The 20,148-nt window shown below is 39.5% G+C and overlaps 3 protein-coding genes across 4 annotated transcripts; 1 reads left to right on the plus strand and 2 right to left on the minus strand.

Annotated features, from left to right (window-relative positions):
- Positions 1–68: 68 nt before the first annotated feature.
- On the minus strand, positions 69–5,930 carry RB195_001343 (uncharacterized protein; the record flags this gene model as incomplete). Of its 2 annotated transcripts, none has more annotated exons than XM_064198089.1 (12): positions 69–167; positions 278–502; positions 1,079–1,194; positions 2,063–2,198; positions 2,397–2,441; positions 2,780–2,880; positions 2,936–3,039; positions 3,093–3,190; positions 3,259–3,395; positions 3,924–4,029; positions 4,136–4,237; positions 5,796–5,930. In XM_064198089.1, 12 exons carry the CDS (start codon positions 5,928–5,930, stop codon positions 69–71), a joined length of 1,404 nt encoding a protein of 467 aa, XP_064053970.1. The 2 variants fall into 2 exon arrangements, with proteins under 2 accessions (XP_064053970.1, XP_064053971.1); XM_064198090.1 differs by having other exon boundaries at positions 5,796–5,909.
- Positions 5,931–6,199: 269 nt separating this feature from the next.
- Positions 6,200–7,980, plus strand: RB195_001344 (uncharacterized protein; the record flags this gene model as incomplete). The annotated part of the gene is made up of 4 exons (XM_064198091.1): positions 6,200–6,208; positions 7,616–7,632; positions 7,690–7,833; positions 7,905–7,980. The coding sequence occupies 4 exons, from the start codon at positions 6,200–6,202 to the stop codon at positions 7,978–7,980; spliced, it is 246 nt and encodes an 81-aa protein (XP_064053972.1).
- A 1,263-nt stretch (positions 7,981–9,243) lies between these two features.
- Positions 9,244–14,137, minus strand: RB195_001345 (uncharacterized protein; the record flags this gene model as incomplete). The annotated part of the gene is made up of 11 exons (XM_064198092.1): positions 9,244–9,368; positions 10,185–10,335; positions 10,509–10,571; positions 10,655–10,777; positions 10,929–10,997; positions 11,387–11,492; positions 11,574–11,629; positions 11,760–11,873; positions 12,105–12,183; positions 13,842–13,909; positions 14,063–14,137. 11 exons carry the CDS (start codon positions 14,135–14,137, stop codon positions 9,244–9,246), a joined length of 1,029 nt encoding a protein of 342 aa, XP_064053973.1.
- Positions 14,138–20,148: the final 6,011 nt, after the last annotated feature.

Consider the following 20,148-nt stretch of genomic DNA (forward strand, 5'->3'; position numbering starts at 1 on the left):
ACCTGATAATTTACCAACAACTACGCATCTGAAACCTTCAAAGTAAATGGCAATATTAAAATATAGAGTTAACTATGCCGAGATCGTTTCGTTGGGGCTACGACTTTTCCTACAGAGCCTTTCCCTCCAGTTGGCTGGCGTTTACCACTTGATCGAGTTTGCACATGCTAAAAACTGGGTTATTCATTAAAGATCAACCAAGTAAAACTGAAAGGATTGCAGCGATTTGAAAGAAAATCCTTTGGGTTCCGCAACAATCAACTTCGAGTACTTTCACCTCGTTGTTCTGACTCGCAGAAACGGTGCTGTAAGTTGAATTAGTCGACTGATTCTTCGTCTGGTGTCGGCTAATGACCTGGTTGCTATGTGGTCGAGTGTTAAGTCCGGATATGGATGGGCTGTCGTTGTTGTTCGACGGCGCCTCTACAGGAGCAGCAGTCTCATGTAAAGTAGTGCTAACATGGCTATCTTCAACATCTCCAGAAGCCATCATTATAAAGGTCTGAAACAGAGTTATTTTCCACATAAGAGTAAATTTGATGAAGAAAATGTGACTTATTCAATTATTAAAAAGCAACTGAAACAAAGATACAAGTCACATAAACGAGCAAATGAACAAATCAGTAACTAAAAAATCCTAAGAAACACGCACGGAAAAGTAGGAAAAAATAGATAAAACTGTTTGGTTTCCCAAGGACTTTCTGGAACACAATTAACATGTATTATATTAATATATATATATGTATATCGAAGAATTCAGCTACTTGGAAAGTGAATAAGCATCAAATAACGAAAATACCACTCAAAAATCGTAAAATTGAAATGAAGGGAATAATTAATCTGTAAAAGACACTCACCAATATTGTAATTTGGAGGATAGAGACTATAGAGTGGTCACAGAGTCAAAAAAATCAGCAACAAATTTTCACGAAGAGTTCAGAGAGAAAGACTAAGGCTTCGTAAATGAAAAAGATGGAAACCGTGATGACTTAAAAACTGCACACAAATAAATTCAAACAGCTTTGAGTACTCTTAAACAGGAATTTGATATGAAATGTAATATGAAATTACTGAATACCTGATTGTCGCCACTATTACTCGAAGTCATTGCGGTGGCCACTTCAGGTGCAACAGTGTACGCAACAGGACCATCCGTTTGAATTTGTATAGGATAGAGCTGCATGCCTTGCTCAGCTGCAAAAAGATTTCAAATGGACACTTCTGCACAACAACTGCATAACCTTGTCTCTCCATCGAAAAAAACATAATTGAAAAAAAAAACAAAGAAGTAAAGAGGGTTGGTATTCTCTCATTCAAAGAAGTTATATTAAACCATTGAAAATTTAAGTGAGTTGAAAAGGTTGGAAATAAGAAAAAATATGATGAAAACATCACAAGAATTCGAAATATCAGAAGCACTCAGAGGAACAATTCCACGACTTCTGAAAGGACATGTTACGCGCCCTATAAGACGTGTTTTCACAAACGTCGTGTGGATAGTTTATAATGGAAATTTATAATGTATGACCCCCGCTAAACTACTGCAGAATAATAAAAAATAGAGAACTGCACAGAACATGTTATTATGTTATCTGTATCATTATCCTGTTTCCCCGTATTTACACTTAATTTTCTCTGCGATAGTGACAAAGAGTGGCTAAAGGACTGATCGCTTCACATTTCACCATGTCGTGATATGTTATATTATAACATACCTCATATGACATGTTTAAACACTTATAATTAGTTTTATAAAAAGCTGTGAAAATGCTACAGCAGCGGATCTCCGATTTAAAGTGCTTTTGGACAACACGTTTTTATATTTTCCCTTATAACAATTCTATGTTGTAAGGAACTCTTTTGCATTTCATTCGAAAGTGCAATTAGTGCGAAGAGTTTGAAGTGATTTTCAAGGAAAATGATAAAAACTTATGCCCAAACAAAACACGTTATGCTGAATACCTCGGAAAAGTATGCCTCTACTTTTCCACACCTGTAGTAACTAGAAAAGAAAAAAAAAGATAAAGAAATTCATAAATTCACCCGCATTTCTAGGACTCACTCTCAATAGCCATGTAATGTTGCTTGCTAGCAGGATCAATGTAAATTTGCATCGGTTGCTGTTGTAACGCTGTAACTGGCACTCCACCAACTCCTCCAGCAAGCACCACTGGAGCACCATTCGAAGATGAGGTACTCTGAAATACTTATGACATTGGATGTTTCGTCTTTTAAACCGTTGTGGTCCAAAATTATTTCCGAATGTACAAAAAAGTTCTTAATTTGAAGAAATTGAAGGTCAGAGAATACAAGCGAGTGAACATTCAAAAGTAGATTCAAAAGATTATCTATATCAGCAAAGCATTGTGTCAGTTTCTTGAATGAAAGTTTCTCACCGGTTCACAATGGATCTCGCTTGTAGCATTCGATGTTGAAGTTGTCTAAACATGAGGTGTCAACAACTGGTGGAGGACGACTTAAAAATATCAACAGAAAATACGACACTAAAGGGTTACAGAAACATAGATGCGATAGTCGGAGACGGAGCTCTGACCCCCCTCACTTTTGAACGGTTGGGAATGGCACCTCTTCACTTTTAAGCGGTTGGCGAAACTATCCCTTTCACTTTAGGGCGGTTGGCGAAAGGAACCTTTCACTTGAGCTGAACCCCGTGAGCTAAACCCCCTTCACCTGAAGAGGGTCTGGCTTCTCCCTATCGCACCTTTGTACAGAAAGAAGCTGCGAAATACTACCAACTGTCATAATATCACAGTAAAACCTGGTAATTATGCCCATCAGAAGTTGTCGTAGTTGCCGATGAAGTAGTTCCAATAACCGGACGAGAAGAATAGTCACGACTAACGGATATCCCAGTACTATCTGAAGAATTCACCACTAATGCCTGACTTAATCATGATTTTAAAAAATCTAATACCGCCGTCCGTAACTGTTGAACTCCCTTCTGACAGCAGAGAAAAATTTCGTGGTCCACTACCAGAAGTCGGAAAAGCGGTGCTCAATTTATGTGCTGCCCGGTACCTGGTAAAATTACGTTCTCTCATAGTTTAAAATTTCCCCTTACAGAAGCTTACCTCTCCAGAAAAAGTTGTAGAGGCGCGACATAGTTATCGAACCCCATGTTTGTAATGGCTTCTAATAAGTCATCGGCACTTATCGTTTTTCGTTTTTCCTAAAATGTCAAATTGAAACAGAAGTTTTAGAGCTCAATAAATTTTTCGCAAACAAAATTCCACTCACACTCAAGCACTTATCGTTAGCTTCACTAGTGATGAAAGATATAAACTCTGAGACGCACTCTTGAACACATTCCTTCGCATCTTTGGCAATCTTTCCACTACTTGGGATCATTCTTTTCATGACACGAGCAACGTTCGCTGAAACTATTAATACAATACTACGTTTAATACTGCATAAATTTTGAAGAATGTCAGGAACACTAAAAATGTCAATGCAAGACTAGGTTCAGATTTTTGACAAAGGCGCATCTTTTGTGCCACCATTGCCTGTACTGTCTGGGCTGCACTGGCGCTACTTTTGTGGTGTCTCTCCAAACACGGCGCCTATAAGCCGCTCTGTGAGTGTGCGCCACCTGACCCTATAGTAGGATTACTAAATTCGTAGAAGAAGTAGAAAGTAATGCCTGCGCAGCCACAAAATCTTATCCAACAGAGACGTGAGTTCGAAAGGCAACATTTGCATTTTCGTTTTCCACAACATTGAGATATTACAACTTTCATAACAGGATGGTAGGAATTTCGATAACGTTACTGCACAGAAAAAAAAAACTACAGAGTTTTACTAACGAAAATAGAAGAAAGAAGTAGAACACGAAATAGAATCCACAAAAACTCCAAATCAAGGTAATATAAATGGAAGTTGGAAGAAGCATAATCGCGACAAACCGATCGGAAGAAACCGCTCCTGGTCAGGAATTGGATTACCGTGGCGACTCTCCTCACGCGCCTCTTCGCCTCCTTCTTCTTGATGAAAATTAATTTTTAGACCATCCTATGAAAAATTAGAATTCAAGCATATTGATCCAAAGGCAAAATAAGAGAATAAAAGCAAAAATAATTAAATGAATAACAAGCGTAGGGAGATCGTACAGACATACAGCGTCAACACCTAGTTCGAGGTCTTCGTCCATGTTTTCCATATCACGATCATCCGCAAAATGTACCATAAACTCCTTCCCTTCGCTCATTATCACTGGAAGCTGAAATGTTACAATACTAATAATGACCAGCAAAAATTCTGCTGAATTGAATAGAACTAAAATAATCTTTAAAGCCAGCGTATCACGAAACTGATGCTACTGGGATCGCTACAGGAATGGATAGATGCAGGGATGTAATTTACGAATATAAGCGTGATCCCGCTCGATATCTCTTGGTAATCCTAAATAAGCGCGTGGAACAGCTTTGTCTGATACTATCCCCCAACGATGCAGCTTATTAAGGCGATATTTGAAATCTGGAACACGTGTACGATTGTGTAGGTGGGTCAGTTTCTGCTTCTGCTGCTCATTTCAGTCGCATTAGCTGGAATGCAGAACTTTGACGACGACGAAGTCTCAGAAGTTGCATCACGGGGGAGAACGAACCTGTCAAAGCCGTTTCATACGTCTTTTTCTGAATTATAACGAGAAAAGGAACGGTATCAAGTATATACTTGTAAATTGCACTCTTGTACCTACTCGGGTGAAGATCAATTTCGTAAAACCCTCTATTTAGCAGATCTACAACAATGTACTAGGGTTCACAATATTTGGAGTTCAAATAAACTACTTCAATAACTCAATCATAATATTTCTTCCATGAAAAATTGAAGTAAACAAGCGAGATCCTGCAATGCAAATAAACATACACATAGGGAGAAGCTATACCTAAATGAGATGGAAGGATTGAATCGATTCAATCCTTCCACCTTTTCCCACCAACACTATGGTGCACAGCTTATCGGGACACGAAACAGAACACCGCCGATTCAAACCAGATAAAAACAATCCAGTACAGGATGCCCGCCCATTTAGAGGCTGACCGAGCGAGGCTAATTCCGTACTAGACAAAAACAGGCACAGACATAAACTGACTGACAGAAATTGAAGAAATATAAATAAAATAAGCGGAAAAGAAGCACTAAGGAATCTCCAAAGTGATTGTAATTTAGTTTCGCAATGGTTTTCGCAGTTTACATTCACAATTCTCTATTAATTCTACATAACAGATATACAGGCAGAGATTCGGAAGGCATATGTAAACGCATTGAAACTTAGCAGAATAATAAACAAAAAAATGGAAGCAGCAAAAAGACGTGAACTCCTTAAGACCCTAACTCTCTTGTTTGAATCAACCGTTATAACATTTCCAAACCCTATTTTCTCTGCAATAGACTTTAAAAAAAAGTTTTAGAAGACCCTCCTCAGGTGAAGGCAGTCTAGCTCATGGGGTGCAGCGCAAGTGATAAGGATCCCTTCACCAACCCTCCAAAAGTGAAGGTAGTCAGAGTATTACATGTATGGAGTAATAAACAAAAAACTTCAAAGAAGACAAACTTTTTTTCGGGAAAACATAGGCGAGGGAGAGGCACTCAACTGCGCTCTTATTTCTGGAAGCTATATCTACGTTTCTTTTTTCTTAGTAGAGACTCTCTAAAACTATTACTTACATTTTGGGGGCCGACTTAGATATTTACATCAAGAAATAGGAGCGCGGTAGAGTGCGTCCACCCCCGGACTACTTAATACCCTTTTTGAAAAAGCCTTAACAGCTGACCTGTGCGTAGCCGTCTCCGGTGAGATCGTGTGATGACGGGGTCCTTGGCTCAGTGTTTGAGTACGTTACTGTCCGCATCTCAGCATAGGAGTTTCCATTGTCATCAACATTCATCCTGAAGATCCGCCGTTCCATCTAATATGTAAAATCTCGAAACATTTCGCAAAATATATATAGGGGGCTAACTATGAAAAGAATAGATGAAAAACGAACATAATTCTGAACAACCGCAACACAATTCGCATTTCGTATCACATTTTAAATAAGAGAAAGCAGCAAAAATAAGACATAAGACAAGAGATTGAAGTTTCAAGGAGTTGCAGAAAACATGGAGTATGTCTGATAAGTAGTTGTAATGTCTTTCAAGCTGTGAACATCACATTTCTGAGAACTGTGAGATATCAATGCTCAAGGTGATTTAGGATTTAAGTCCTGTGGAGGAAACATGGCACTTATAAGGATTTATATACGAGGAATCTTAATAGAAAAGAAATCTATGTTGAGGTCATACCACCAAGAGTTATCAATGGTAGCGTAAGCTACTATGCACATTTCAAAATGCAGCATACAGATAGTCAATAACCACTGCAAGAGGTATATTTACAGTCAAGCAGTGTTGTTGATCCTATCGTTCACCTGGATCCACGAAACACACCAATACTCTCTCCTTTAGCGATACTCTAAGAACACTCAACAAGCTTACATCCATTGAAAATAGTCAACATGTGTCTTGACATTATATGTCTCTTAACGGAGTGCCGAAGGTTTTGGCAAATTTTCACGGAGATAAAATTATTGGAAACTGACAAGCAACAGTTCTAACAACAACAGCTCCACAAGTACGTTGGTCCTCCAATCATTTCTAAACTATCGAATCTGTTGCTGCTTTGCAAAACAACATTTTGCAGTTCCAAAACATTAAACTAACAAAAACTAAGTGCTTGGGTCATATTGGACTTGCCGCCTCGCCTACAAAGTGAAGATTCTAGAACTAGCGAGACGAACCAGGACCAGATGACAAATACTATCACCACATCCACTCTTTAAATCCGAAAATTACAAACAACCGACTCCTCAGCAAGCACAACCTTCGAAAAAATGCGACAAACGTCAGGCGGGGGAAGTCAAAAACCACTACCTTTGAGCACTAGACGTTAGATATATTGTGTTTTGTGTGGAACGACGCAGACCACGCCGACCCTGGCGGCATCATAAAATAACACTGATTGTGACTATCATTTTAATTACTTCCATGATAGGGTGGGGTTAGTTGTTTTTCTTCCTTGGTTCTCTATTTGGGGTGTTTGTCAGTTTGTCCTGCATGTGTTTGCAGCGTACGCTCTTGCACAGACTCTTTTTATTCTGTCTTACTATTACGCATGTGTACGCATGTGCCTGAAACTTCAAAATTTTCCTTCTTTTTCTTCTAAGTTTGCTTTGACGTTGTTGGCTACGTTTTCTATTATCCTCTGTTGTGCACGACCATGCGGAAATTGGATGCACTCGGAGCGACGTTCACACGTGTGCTGTACAAACAGTTCATGCAATATGTACCCACAAATGTCTACATTCCTTTCTTTTAACACTTCTACACTTGTAGAACTACATCACGCTTGCCTAAACATTTCTACACCACCACAATAAATAAATAATCATGCATTTTTGTATCATCTTGCATCCTATACATCACTTCTGTCTAGCGCAGTACCATTAAGAGACTATGCATTGCTGACACAGTCGATATGCGTACAATCTTCGCATGTTGTACACTCAATCCAACAAATTTAGTTGCTTGTGCTAGTGTTTGACTGCGTCGGAAGGCACATGCACATGCAAGGTACATGCATCCCTCCCGTTATGCAATGTTATATAAGTAGCGTTCGCTGTCGTTTAGTCTGCTCTTCCTTGCGTACCGTGGAGCGCTGAACGAGCACGTCAGAAGGGTTTCCTTCCTGTTTCCTTCAATCTTTTGCAATTTCTATGCTGGAGTTAGCGCTTGTGGACGGCCCACAAAGGACGTTGAGAAGGCGAGCAACACGTATGTTGCTTCCGATTTTCTTCCCATTCTCTGCCAAAATCTTCTTTAATTTGCCTGCTTCTTCACTGTAGTGTTTCACCCACTCCAACACCGGCTTCGCCTTCCGATTCCGTTCTCAATAGGTATGCTGATGTCAGTGCGAACTGAAGCAATACCGTGAACATATCTTATCGTTTGTTGAACAATTATCGTGGGAATTAGATTTGATACCATTTTAAATGTTTGACAAACGTAATCCTTGTAGTTATTCTCCATATCTGTCAAAGTTCTTCGAACCTTCTCATCTTCTGTATCTTAGTCATCTACCTACTAGAAGCACTTACTACTACTAGTCATTTTTTCATCTTCATCAGTACTGTGAGGTTCTCTTCCAACGTTTCAAGCGCCTGCTTTAGTCCCCAACAAGGCAACTAGGGAATTATGAAGTATTCTCGTCTTCTACATATACATTTCTATGCATATATGTGCGCAGAAAACAAACGAAGTATTCGGCGCTTTATAACTCTCGTGTCCTGAACGAAAAACACCAACTTTTAAAGTCACCTTGATCACCCTGACTCCCGTTGATCTTCGAACTGGTCGAGCGGGCGCCAGTAATTCTTCCATTTGTCCCGATCGCGTGCCTTCGTGAAGAAATCTGACCATCGGATCGGCGATCTTCCTGTAGTGCGCTTAATATCGCGGAGAACCCGCTTTAACGACAACCGTTGGACCACTTTATTTTACTTTCAAAGTATTTAAGAGAAAACCTATTGCAGAGATCTCGTAACTGTAAATTAGCAAAGAAATATTGAGCAAGCTAAATCAGAGAGCGAAATTTCGCAGAAATTGAAACTCAAAACTTTGAATAGTTTCCTACAACCAACTGTAATTTATCGAATGACCACACGAGATCTTTCTTTCCCTTTTTTGAAGTAAACCAGTTAAATGTTGGCAGCCAAATAACACAAGGATTACCTCAGTATTTTCAAATGAACATCTGTCATTTGAACAATTAGGTCTGAACGTAATCGTTGTGCAAGATATTCTCACGACAGACCCTCATGCAGACAAATCAAAATCCTGAGAAAACATTTATTCGTCATCATTGTCATCACGTATAATACGAAAACAATCAGCAAGATGCTGCGGAATGGATTTAGTGTAACATTTGACACATGAATCATTTTATCACATATTGCGAGGCTTCTCGATTGAGCATTTCAAAAAATGTGAACTAATAGAGTAAATTTAAAAACAAAGTAGAAAGAAAAGCTAGGCTATTGAGTTGCTTAGCAATAAAAATCTAGCAAATCTTCTACTCAGTTATGAACTCGTAGGATGTATCTATCTTTGCTCTGATAACCTGCAACACTACGATAAATTTAGAGGTGCCTGAAATTTCACAATAGAAATGGCAGCGAATTTTACTCAGTGGTATTTGCAGGCTGGCGGAAATGTGCAGCCGTGTTTCTGGATGATTTCACCAGCGGCGTAACTTCCACACTCTATCGCTTCTTTGATGGTTTTTCCTTGGATGTACTGAGATAGAAATCCTGAAAAAAAGACTATTATTCGAATGTGACTAACAACATTTGCCGCAATGATAAGAAACATTAAGAAGTAGACGGTAAGACATTGTAATGCTAGAAAAATAGTTGAGTCAAATATAGTAGAAAGGGAAGAATGTGCACATAGCAGCTCCAAAACTTCTAAAATATGGATGTCAAAAGCCCATCACAAGAAAGTTCGAGATTTGAGGCGAATAGTGGGAATTTTTGCTGTCAAACAGTACTACATCGGAAGGGCTTGTGCACAGGGTACATGTACAGTTACACTAAAATTGCAACGAAAGTCCAATCCCAACAAAACAAGATGGGTGCAACGGCAGGTAAGAGGTTGCACGATCGATCGATGTTTTGTCCTTTCATCACAAAGCAAAATCTTAGAGTCGACCTAGCAAAACAAACTAAGCTAATGGAAATAATTTTTTTGCGTGTTTTTAGGAGAGTGTTATCCAATTCATCGTGTTATGTGTATTCATCTGTTATACAAGAAGAAAACTAACAAAAATCAAACCAGATAAGAGCTCATGCTCTGTGGAAACCCGCCTTCACAGAGAACGTAGCTCATCACCTCATTACAACATGCTTTATGCCAAATTCACTAATGATCATTTAAGTTAATTCATTCAAAGATGTTTTCTAAAAAAAAACAGCCCAGCAATAATGTCAAAAGTGCTTCCAGTCAATTGAAAATTGTTCCATTCAGAAATAAAACACCACTCAAAAGCACATTTGTGTGAAATCAAGGTGACGTATGCAAAAAAAAAATGCACCGATCTCCGTAAGAGCTGACGACAAGATGCTTACCTCCAACAAAGGCGTCTCCAGCTCCATTGGTATCGACGATTTTCTCTTTCGGAATATTTTGCACGGAATATAGTGAAACCTCTTTTCCAACAGCAACTATAACGGGATCGGCGCCTTGAGTTATGATTACTGTTCGTGGTTTGGAGGACTTCTACAAAGAATACTTGCAATTTTGAAGGTAGAAGATGAATGACGCGAACCTAGGGGAACTCCATTATTTATTAATATATTTTAGCAGCGGTTCAGAAGTCTAAAAACATTCAAGAATAACAAAATAGAATAATTACAAAAAATAGATGAACCAATTATAGGTCGACAACTCGCCTTTTCCCAAGCAGCCAGCTTTAAAGCGACCTCTTTCAAGTCGGTTGTTTCAAATCCTGCTGCCTGAACATCGCACAAGATTTAAAAAAAAGTACTTCCATCTAGAAATAGAAATCAAATTTTAGCATCAACTTATTTTTGAATACCTTAGCAAAAGCAGCTGCTTCATCTTCGTTGCCAAAGATGATATCAACGTAGGGGAGCGCCGCTTTGAGTGGCTCGAAGAAGAACTCGGAGATGAATGGTGCAGCCAAGTTGAACAAGAACGTCTAGAATTAAACGAATGTTTGTGTGAAATTAATACAGTACCAATGCAGTCACTGCCTAGACGCGAAGTGGGTTTGATTAAGTGTCAACTCAGAAATTAGTTGTGGTTCCGTTTAACTCAAAACTCATGGTAGAAGAAGGAGTAGTACAAACCTTTTCGTGCTTAAGCGAATGCTCAGCTACGTGCAAGATCGACGGAGGTGATACCGTGAGAAAGAAACCCTGAAACAGTCGAGACTTTGCTTCTCTCGCGCCAAGCATGGTTCAAATCATAATATAAATAAAGCACATGGAGGCATTTAGATGACGATGAATCAAAGGATTAGTATCGAATACGCTTAAGTGTTTCTTCTAATGAGAGCAAACATTTTCGAATTAAAGAAGGACTCTAGCACAGGCGAAAGCTCCAACATTTTTCTCAGCGTTTTTATGGGAAAGGGGAGATTAGACCAACGAGTCCCACAATGCTGGTCTTGCAAGTTATTTGTAAACGCTGCACCCGCGTTCGTAAACTTCTAACGATTCGGAGTGAAAGCCAAACGTGTTGACGTATCGTAGGAGGATTGATTCACGTCCATCACGACCCAACCAAAAGATTATAGTCTACTTACAGCAATGTAGTAGAACTGGGCCTTCTCGATCAACGCAGCGTGCGCAGGCTCGAGCATGTGATCAATGGTGAAGGTGTTGGCAGCAGCCAGGTGAGCACACAGCGATCTTCAAAGCGAAAATTAAATTGAAACAAGCGTACAAGTAAACAACAGCCGATCTTAGACTTAAAAATTGGCTCCGCTATACCTGTTCTGAGCGTTGATGAGCGCTGCACATGTGCCAGTCTTCACGTCTTGGTTGATCTGAAATTGAAACAGACAGACATGCAATCAATGATGGAACGAGAAATAAAAGACCGTGAAGACTTTCCACAATCTTTGTAGGAGATACGAAGACTTACGAGCATACAACCTTATAAAACACAGCACTAACCTGATACTGAGCATTAACTCCAGCTTCTTTGGCTTTCGAACTTAGCATATGTCCGTACTTATCATTTCCAATGGCACCGAAGAACGTTGCGCGATTCGGCTCATTCAAAATCCACTACAACGTGCTCTTTTCAATTCAAGTGAAATTCAATTACTGGAATACCTCTGAAGGGAAGTGTGACTTAAATATACGTAGCTGATAACTCTACTTATCAAAGTTGTTTTCTGACACGCTTTATGCACAAAATTACAAGCAGAACAAGAATAAATAGATGTTCCTGATTTTACGAAGAAAGAGTAAACCACGATGCAAAAAGAAAAAAATAAAAAAAAGAAGTTTGAGCACCTGGCAAACCCGAATCGCATTCTGAGTAGCGCCACCGGGAATGTATTCGACCTGGTATTTTTCCGCCAACTCATCAAACCTTAAAAACTATGATTTTTAAGAAATTGAATTCGCAGCTGTGAGGGGTTCTATAGACCAGTGACAATCCGCAGCGAAATTCAAACGGCAGCAACGGCTAGCTGTTTTTACGGTTATTTCAGAAGCACACTCGAGAGGCATTAAAGGCAGCGTATCACGAAATTGACGTAGTTTGGAAACCTCAGGGAACCCGTAGAGTTCCGACTTTAGATTAGGGAACCCAGCGTGGCTCCGCTCAGCTTCCCCTAATCGTCGTGAAAACTGCGTGAGAACGACATTTGTTCCTACGTTACGTACGTTAGAACACATCCCCTTGAAGACGTTCAGATGCCCTCAGCCCGTTCAGATGCCCTCACTTGTTCTACTTGAATAGGCTGATGAGGATGCACCATTAATCATCGACCGCTTGCCCGTGGACGCGACGCGTGCACAAGGGTGGTACGTTCCAAGGCACCTCGTAAGGAACGTCTTTCGCACCGTTTTTTCACGACGATTAAGAAGTGTTGAGCGGAGCCACGCTGAGTTCCGCAATCTGCACTTCTAACTCTGCGGGTTCCCTTCGGTTTCCGTACTACGTCAATTTCGTGATACGCTGTCTTCAAGTAGGAAAAACATGGTGCGATCCAGAAATACGAAGATATTTAAAGGAAGCATACAGGCACAAAATTAAAGATGTTTGGATCACTGTACGAAAAAACATCGTTGGGACTGTAGACTACGAGTATGCGCAAAATCACGCTCAACTTCTCCTAATGCCGATACCGATCGAATTCCCCTACGATGCACTTAATAACATGTCGCGTATGCAAGCGAAGGCACACGCGCCACGTTTTTAAGCGAACGTGTGCTGTTGACACCGTCTCCCCTGATCGCTGCCAGATGCGGCGCGTACGTCGGCGTTCCCAGATGTGGCACGCTACTAGATGCCTTGCAGAGGGATCGCGGTCGCTTCCCGCGACGTTCTTCAGAACTACTAGGGGGAATTGAGCTGCACTACGCTCATACGCGTAATCTACACCATGAACACTTTTGTCTTTGAAATCGTAGAGGAAGTTGGCGACGAAAAGCTCGCGTGAAACGCGCTTGATTTAACTTGATCGTGATCACAGCGATGCACACATGATTCGAAGTTAACGATAACTCCTCAAGGAAAGTTATGTCAATACTATGCAATTCGTTGGATGGGCACAGAACAAAAATGTCAGCACCTTTTGAGCTTTTTCAGGAGAGATTCTGTCATTTCCCTCAAATTCCAGCTGCTTGTCAGTTGTACGGTCGTATCAAAACCAATTAAAGCTCAGTATGGTTGCGTAAATGGTTGCGTTACTGTAAAGGTAAAAGCGCTTGTGATCGATGTGGGACCATCGCTAGCTTCATTAGCTGCAGCGACGAGTGGAACTAACGAGGGTCTCGCCTAGTGTCAGAGGTCGTTTTGACCCGACTATACTATGGGATGTTGGAACTGTAACAAGTTCATGTCTGCTGCTCCCGATAAGCTAAGAAGTCGCTGTCAGCTAAAAATCGGTGAATGTTAGTTGGTCCAAAGGCCCTCTCGCACCTGATCTTATTTTTTATAACTATTATGATTTGAAAATTTAGGAAAAACAAGATCTAGCGCGTACTTTTACACCAGAAAAATTTAAAAACGATTCAACTTACATCGCATTGTGCTTGTCATCGCAAAGAATTGCGTCATTCTCTTTGAGGTTCCATTTATCCAGGAAATCCTACAACTGTCAATATATGAGAAAAAAAATGAAGTTACGTGTTTTGGAGAGAGATAATAGAGGAAAAACTGCAAGGAACGCTATTAAATTCGAAATTTGGGGTGCTGTTTAAGATAAATGAATGGATCGATCTTGCTGAAAGAAGAAGTTCACCTTTCCGACTACAGCCTGAAGATCGAGCAGAGGATTACCACAGCCGAGTAAGATTCCTTCTGGGAGAGCAGCCATTTCAGGTTAGTAGATTGTTAGTCCCAAGTGCCTGAAATAAATTCGTGGAAGTAGCCCTTGACAGGAATTTGCAGTAACTTTTTTTATTTAATTAAATTGTATACTATTGGAATAATCACCAAGAATACGAAAGTTGAGAAAAGGAGACAAAAATCAACACTTATTGTAATTATTTAATGTTAACTTATTACTATTATTCATTGAAATCTGTCGTTATTAATGTTCATTGTTTTACCACCATTACCGTTATTATTATTACTATTATTATTATTATTATTATTGTTTTTAAGACAAAAGGTCGCTGTGGTGTAGCGGTTAGAGGTTCCGCTTCCTGCACGACCGATCGGAGGTTCAAATCCGCCCTGGTGCTCACCGAACCCTTCATCCCTCCGGGGTCGATTAAATTGGCACCAGACTTGTCTCGGAGGGTGAAAACAATGACTTGATAGATCGGTTAGCCCCCACAAGTCTTTATATAGGCCAGTTACAGGTTCGTAAACCTCAAACGGTTCTGAATTGAAGTGAACGCGGGACGCATCCCAAGCGGAATGAATTAACGCCAGACACTTTGTCCTTTTATCCTTTTATTATTAAGACAATATCTTTCTATCAGACACGAGCCATATGAACTAATCGAAATTTAACTGTCCACCAGTATCAGTTTCAATCTTCAACAAAATTTTTTTACCCGAGTGTCATCCCCTTGATCCCCAGGAGTGAGGACACGGCTCATGTAACCATTGAATTAACCTATCTGCATTTCACACCATACGTCTGTAATATCCTATGAATATTGCTAAATAAATCGAATATTGGTATCTACAGCTTTCTCCAGCACTTCAGACATTCACGCAAAATGCTTTGGAAAGTAAGAGTTGAAAGCAGCATCTCGGAAATTTTTCCATCTAAGAAAATTCATTTAAATCTAGGAAGCAAAGACCGCAGGAGTGCGAGAGGTATCAGTTTAGCCAACCATACCTCTCTTAACACCTATGGGATTAACGAAAAAAAACCTCGTGAAATGGATTTAATCACTTTTGCGAGAGCAAGAGTTATATTGTCACTCGTAAACTCAGAAGCGAAGTTTTGCGAGTGCAAACTGTATCGGGACCCTTTAAAGGTTACATACATTTATCGAGAATTACAATTATACAGTACCAACTAGTTTTTCTTCTGTAAATTCTGCATTTGATTTTTGCAGATGGACTTACGCTGAGTTCATTTTTTTAAAGAAGACATGGCGAATCGTACTGCTCCAGTGTAGAAAAGCCCGGGAAGAAAGCTAGCCTCCCTTACCAGACCTCATCCAAAACTATGCCAGCACCCTTCACCTTTCTTGAGGGAAGAACGGAACCAGAAATCAAAAAAGTGACAGACATGCAGGCTACGTAGCGGTCACCGTAAAATAGAGCGATTTGGATCGAGCTATTATAAAAGCTATTTCGATATTCTGCACATCATTTTAAAGTGTTTTAAATGTCTTACGGATCGAAAAGCGCATATCATCAAAGAAGACACTCAAGCAAAGTGAATAGAAAGCGAATCTGTTTTACTTGAGACAATGTATCTTTAGGGAGAACATGTTTCGGAATGATGTTTGTTTCTGTTTTATGCCTCAAATATGGGTGTCTTCAAATAAGTAAATAAACAAAAGTACTCAAGTGGAGAAAAATTCACATAATTTAAAAACGAGAAAAAGAACTCGTAATCAACAAAAAGTTTCAACTGATTTTGACTTGTTTGATGCTTGTCGAGATTAGCTGCATACGCGATTCTTTTCGAGGATAATCTGCAAAAACGGAGGGAGGAGGAAATATATGAAATTGAAAAATGTCAAAATTCTCGGTGTTGGATTGCTTCCACATGCACATTGTGTCGAGAGTCATAGCTTTCAAGAAGTAGAGAAGGCGAAACAATTCCTGTAAATCTAGCAACCAGAGATCTCAGGAGCATCCAAAAGGTCTCGGTTAATCCGACAAGAAGCTCCATATGGACGCAGGAGTGGTGAAATAAAAACAAAGCGGACCAGTGATGGAAATACCCGATGAAGCAGCTCTTCAATTGTTAAAATCCACCCAGCGCTCTCTCAGTTCATCACCCTTGTTGATTTAAAGAGTTGCACCGTTTGCTGATCAGAACTCTCCGAGACTGGTGATTCTTGGATTGGTAGTGGGTGTTTTGAAATTTCAATGCCTTTCTTGAAATTATGTATTAAACTGTATTAAACCCCATTTGCTAGACCTAGTCGTCTGTCTCAATTCTCATGATATCGGAAGAAACACCTCCTCCAGGAGGCAGTGAAGACAACGATTCCATTCCGATTTTTCTTTTATTTGCATCCGCGCAACGATAAGCTGCGAAAAGAAGTGCATATAGTGTCATTTCTGTCGCGAACATAACAGAAGTTCAGCGATAAAGTGTACGCCGTTGAACAATCGCTCTGGGGACGTGTCTACACGACGTCAACTCAGAAGCGTCTGAGGTATATGACCGCTTGTGCAGCCCTACATACCTCTGGGGCGAGCCGATGTACCACAAAAAGTGTTTTTATCCTCCCAACAAGTCTGGTACCTATTTATTGACTTGGAATGGATGAAAGGCTTGGTTGGCTCTCAAGTGGTTTCGAACCATACAGTCGCAGCTCTAAGCGTCTCTTGTTTCTTTTGTTGTGTCTTTTGGCGAACCTCCAAGCGTCGTCGAAGGCGCCGCACCCACCTAACAGAGGTGGCTTTTTACTTTTCGGAATATTCGCAAAACTACTAAAGTTGGGATTTTAGTTATTAAAGAATCAGTGAACAAAAATTACTAGTTATTTAGATTGTTTTAAAAGATTATTTGTTGACATTGTAGTAAGTGATTATTTTATATTTAAAACACTATTTATATTTAAAACACTCCCACTATTTAAAACACAATAAAGAGTTAGTTGAATAACGCTCGACAAAGAGCAGGGCCGCAGAAATAAATAGGTACCTGAATAACCGGAAGCATACGATGTTCGATAAAATGGTCAGTGAAGTAAGGCCAAATTTTAAAAAATACTGTAATTAATATATGAAAATAATACTTCTTGGAGTGATGTTTCATGAACTTGTTACTTCAAGAAATGAATACACTCCAGGATTGTGTCTAGTGTTCGCCGCAGAAATTCTCGGAGAAGCGTGCGACAAAGCATGGGACCGGAGGCGGGAGGAGGATGAAATCTGCTGAAGGATGGTTAATAAATGGTATCAATTCCTATCACCTTATCAAGTAAATTTTCCTTTGAATTTCAAGAAGAAAAAGAGCGAACATCTGTTGTCGTGGCACGATTTACAGCGGTCAATTCGAAGAAGGAGCGAGGTGATCAAATCTGATTTTGTTGTCAAGACATCTCTTTTGGAACGAAAGGTTAACACAGAGATTTTCAAAAATAGAATGTCTCAATAACTGTTTTCGTTCTGCATTGAACCTGATTTTAATTTTGAAATCGAAAGAAAAACATTTCAATGTCAGAGTGCATAAAGAAGAAAGGGAGGACCAAGCTGACGACAGCAACACATGGGGAATACGATAAATTATGAAGCGCAAAGTGGGCAATATCAGCCTTAGAATCGACTCGAATTCTTACTGTAGCGAATATAAGGGTGGTTATTCAACCGTTCGGAACTTCCGTTCCTATCCTGACAGCTTTGTTTCTTTTTTATCTCTTCGATTTCGTTCTTTTATTTTGCATTTTACAATAGTTTCAGATAACTAAAAGGGTTCCGCTTAGAGAACATGTGTACATTAAAATCAAAAAAAAATGTGTCCTCTAGAGACATTATCCAATTCCTCTGTATTAGTAAAAAAGAGAACTGTAATTCATTTGTTGTTGTGCAGTTTTCATAAGAATATCCAATTTGTTTGTATTTGGAGCTTCCAAAATTTCCAAATAAAAACTTCCAAAATTCCCATCTGCTTACGATTTTAGCAAAGCATAGACAATTCTCAGTGGTGCAGAAGGTTTGACAAGGACGAAAATTATGTAAGAAGCACTGCGTAAAAAAATGCTAATAGCTTGGTAGAATCCTTCTCATGAAATTAGCCGAAACTGTGGTGTTTCGCATTATTTCGCACTACATGGATCGAAATCGAAGACAGAGAAAGAAGCAGGAAAAGAAACAGAAAGGAAGGAAGAAAGAGAATCTCAACATGATGAGAAATAACAATAACTGTCATTGGTTGTCAGCACTGCCAAAAAATATAAAAATCGAGCCACAGACTTCTTCAATTATTCACACGCATTCTTACAAAATTTTTGGCCAGAAATTCGTCTTTTTTAGCCGCAGGCCTTTATTTTCGGGCGAGATATTCGTGGGACTACAAGGACGATGGAAACAGGGGAATACATTTTAACATAAAACAGATTTGTTTGATCTAATTCCTAAAAATGAAGTTAGCTTATCAGAACTGCATTTTTTTTCAATCTATTATCTAATAATTAAGAATCTCCGTAATTACTAGCAATATTGTCTCAAATTCCGCGATTTCCAGAAAATTTTAGACATTTCGACGGTGAAAAACTACAAAGCGTATCTGCTATGACTGCATTCAAGCGAAATTCATGCAGTACTACAGCTTATCAGTAAAAACTCCGTAGAATATCTGTCGCGAATGACGGAAGTGATAAGCGCCACGAGAGACCAACCGTTAGGCGCCGACGAACTTACGATCAATTGCAAATTGAACTTTGAATAATTATCAACTATAATTTTTTCTTAATAATTATACTTAAGTAGTCAAAAATAACGGCAAAATTCTCTAACACTTCGATAGCTATCTGCGCAACGTTTGAAACCATACTGAGGACTCGTAAAATTGTTTTTTCTTCTAAAAGAGAAAATTCTGAACGGTTCTCGAGTTGGTCACCTTTGCTTAAACTTACGTTATAGTGCCTGAAAAGGAAAAGGTACCTATTTCTAACACCTCATCTGAGAGATGGAAGATTCTCAGTTCTTCCGGTTCCTCTTTGCTGGTATGTTTGTAGCCGATCGCAAGGCAACCAGGAAAATACGCTTCGGAAAAAAGTAGGCGACTAAAAAGATGACCACGAAAAAGTAGGGAGTAGTCTATGACAACCTCAGCTGAACTCTGTGCGTTCCTACGGCTGTGTAAATAGCGGAGACCGGAAGGGATGCGAAAAATGCACCTCATCGGGCTATAATTTACCGACAGGATTTTGTTTGTCTGATTTTTAAACTGTAGAAGAAAAACTGTGAGAAACTAAAACGGTGACAACGTGACGTGCTAAGAATTCAACCATTTATAATTAATATTGAGGATTTTTGTTTGGATGGAGAAGAGGTTAATCAGCCGTACAAAGAAGAGAAATTTTTGCTCAAGTTATGCAAGAGAATATTCATGCTTGAGACTCCTTTCAATCATTCGTCTTTCATTCGCGAAATGTTAGGATTTCTTTTTTTTCGCAATTCGATTACAATCATCATTAAGCATCAACTCTCTGAATCTTGATGTTGCAGTAGAACTGCAAAATCGACATAATGCAAGATGCCGCTGAGCAGCAACGGTCCGAAACATTTCATTCAAATTTTGCGCACTACTCCATTCAAATCGCACAAAAGAAAAGCCAATAGGGGATATTAGAAGGAACTTGTCCATGGAAGTAGTTACTAATTCGTCAATCAGCAATCTAATTGAAGTGAATATGACTTTAAAAAAGCTGAAAGTAATTAACAGTAACTAACAAAACGAATAGAACGAGTAACTATGAATCTGCGTCGAATACAGTTCAGAGATGCAATCGCTGCGTCTACGATCTCAGGAAGGGACGAAAAAGAAAGACTGCGCAGATAAGAAAGTAGAAAGACTAAAGAACTATCGTGCGTATGGTAATGGACCCTGTGAGTATCGCCTCTAATCGTAAAACCTTTGTTTGCTTTCGATTTCTCATAACCGTAATGTTGTTTCCCTCTTATTTGGAAGTGGAAAATGTTGTCAAAATTAGTGTTCTGCTCTAATAACCGCATTAT

The sequence above is a fragment of the Necator americanus genome, chromosome IV, assembly GCF_031761385.1.
Source record: "Necator americanus strain Aroian chromosome IV, whole genome shotgun sequence".
Lineage (NCBI taxonomy): Eukaryota > Metazoa > Nematoda > Chromadorea > Rhabditida > Ancylostomatidae > Necator > Necator americanus.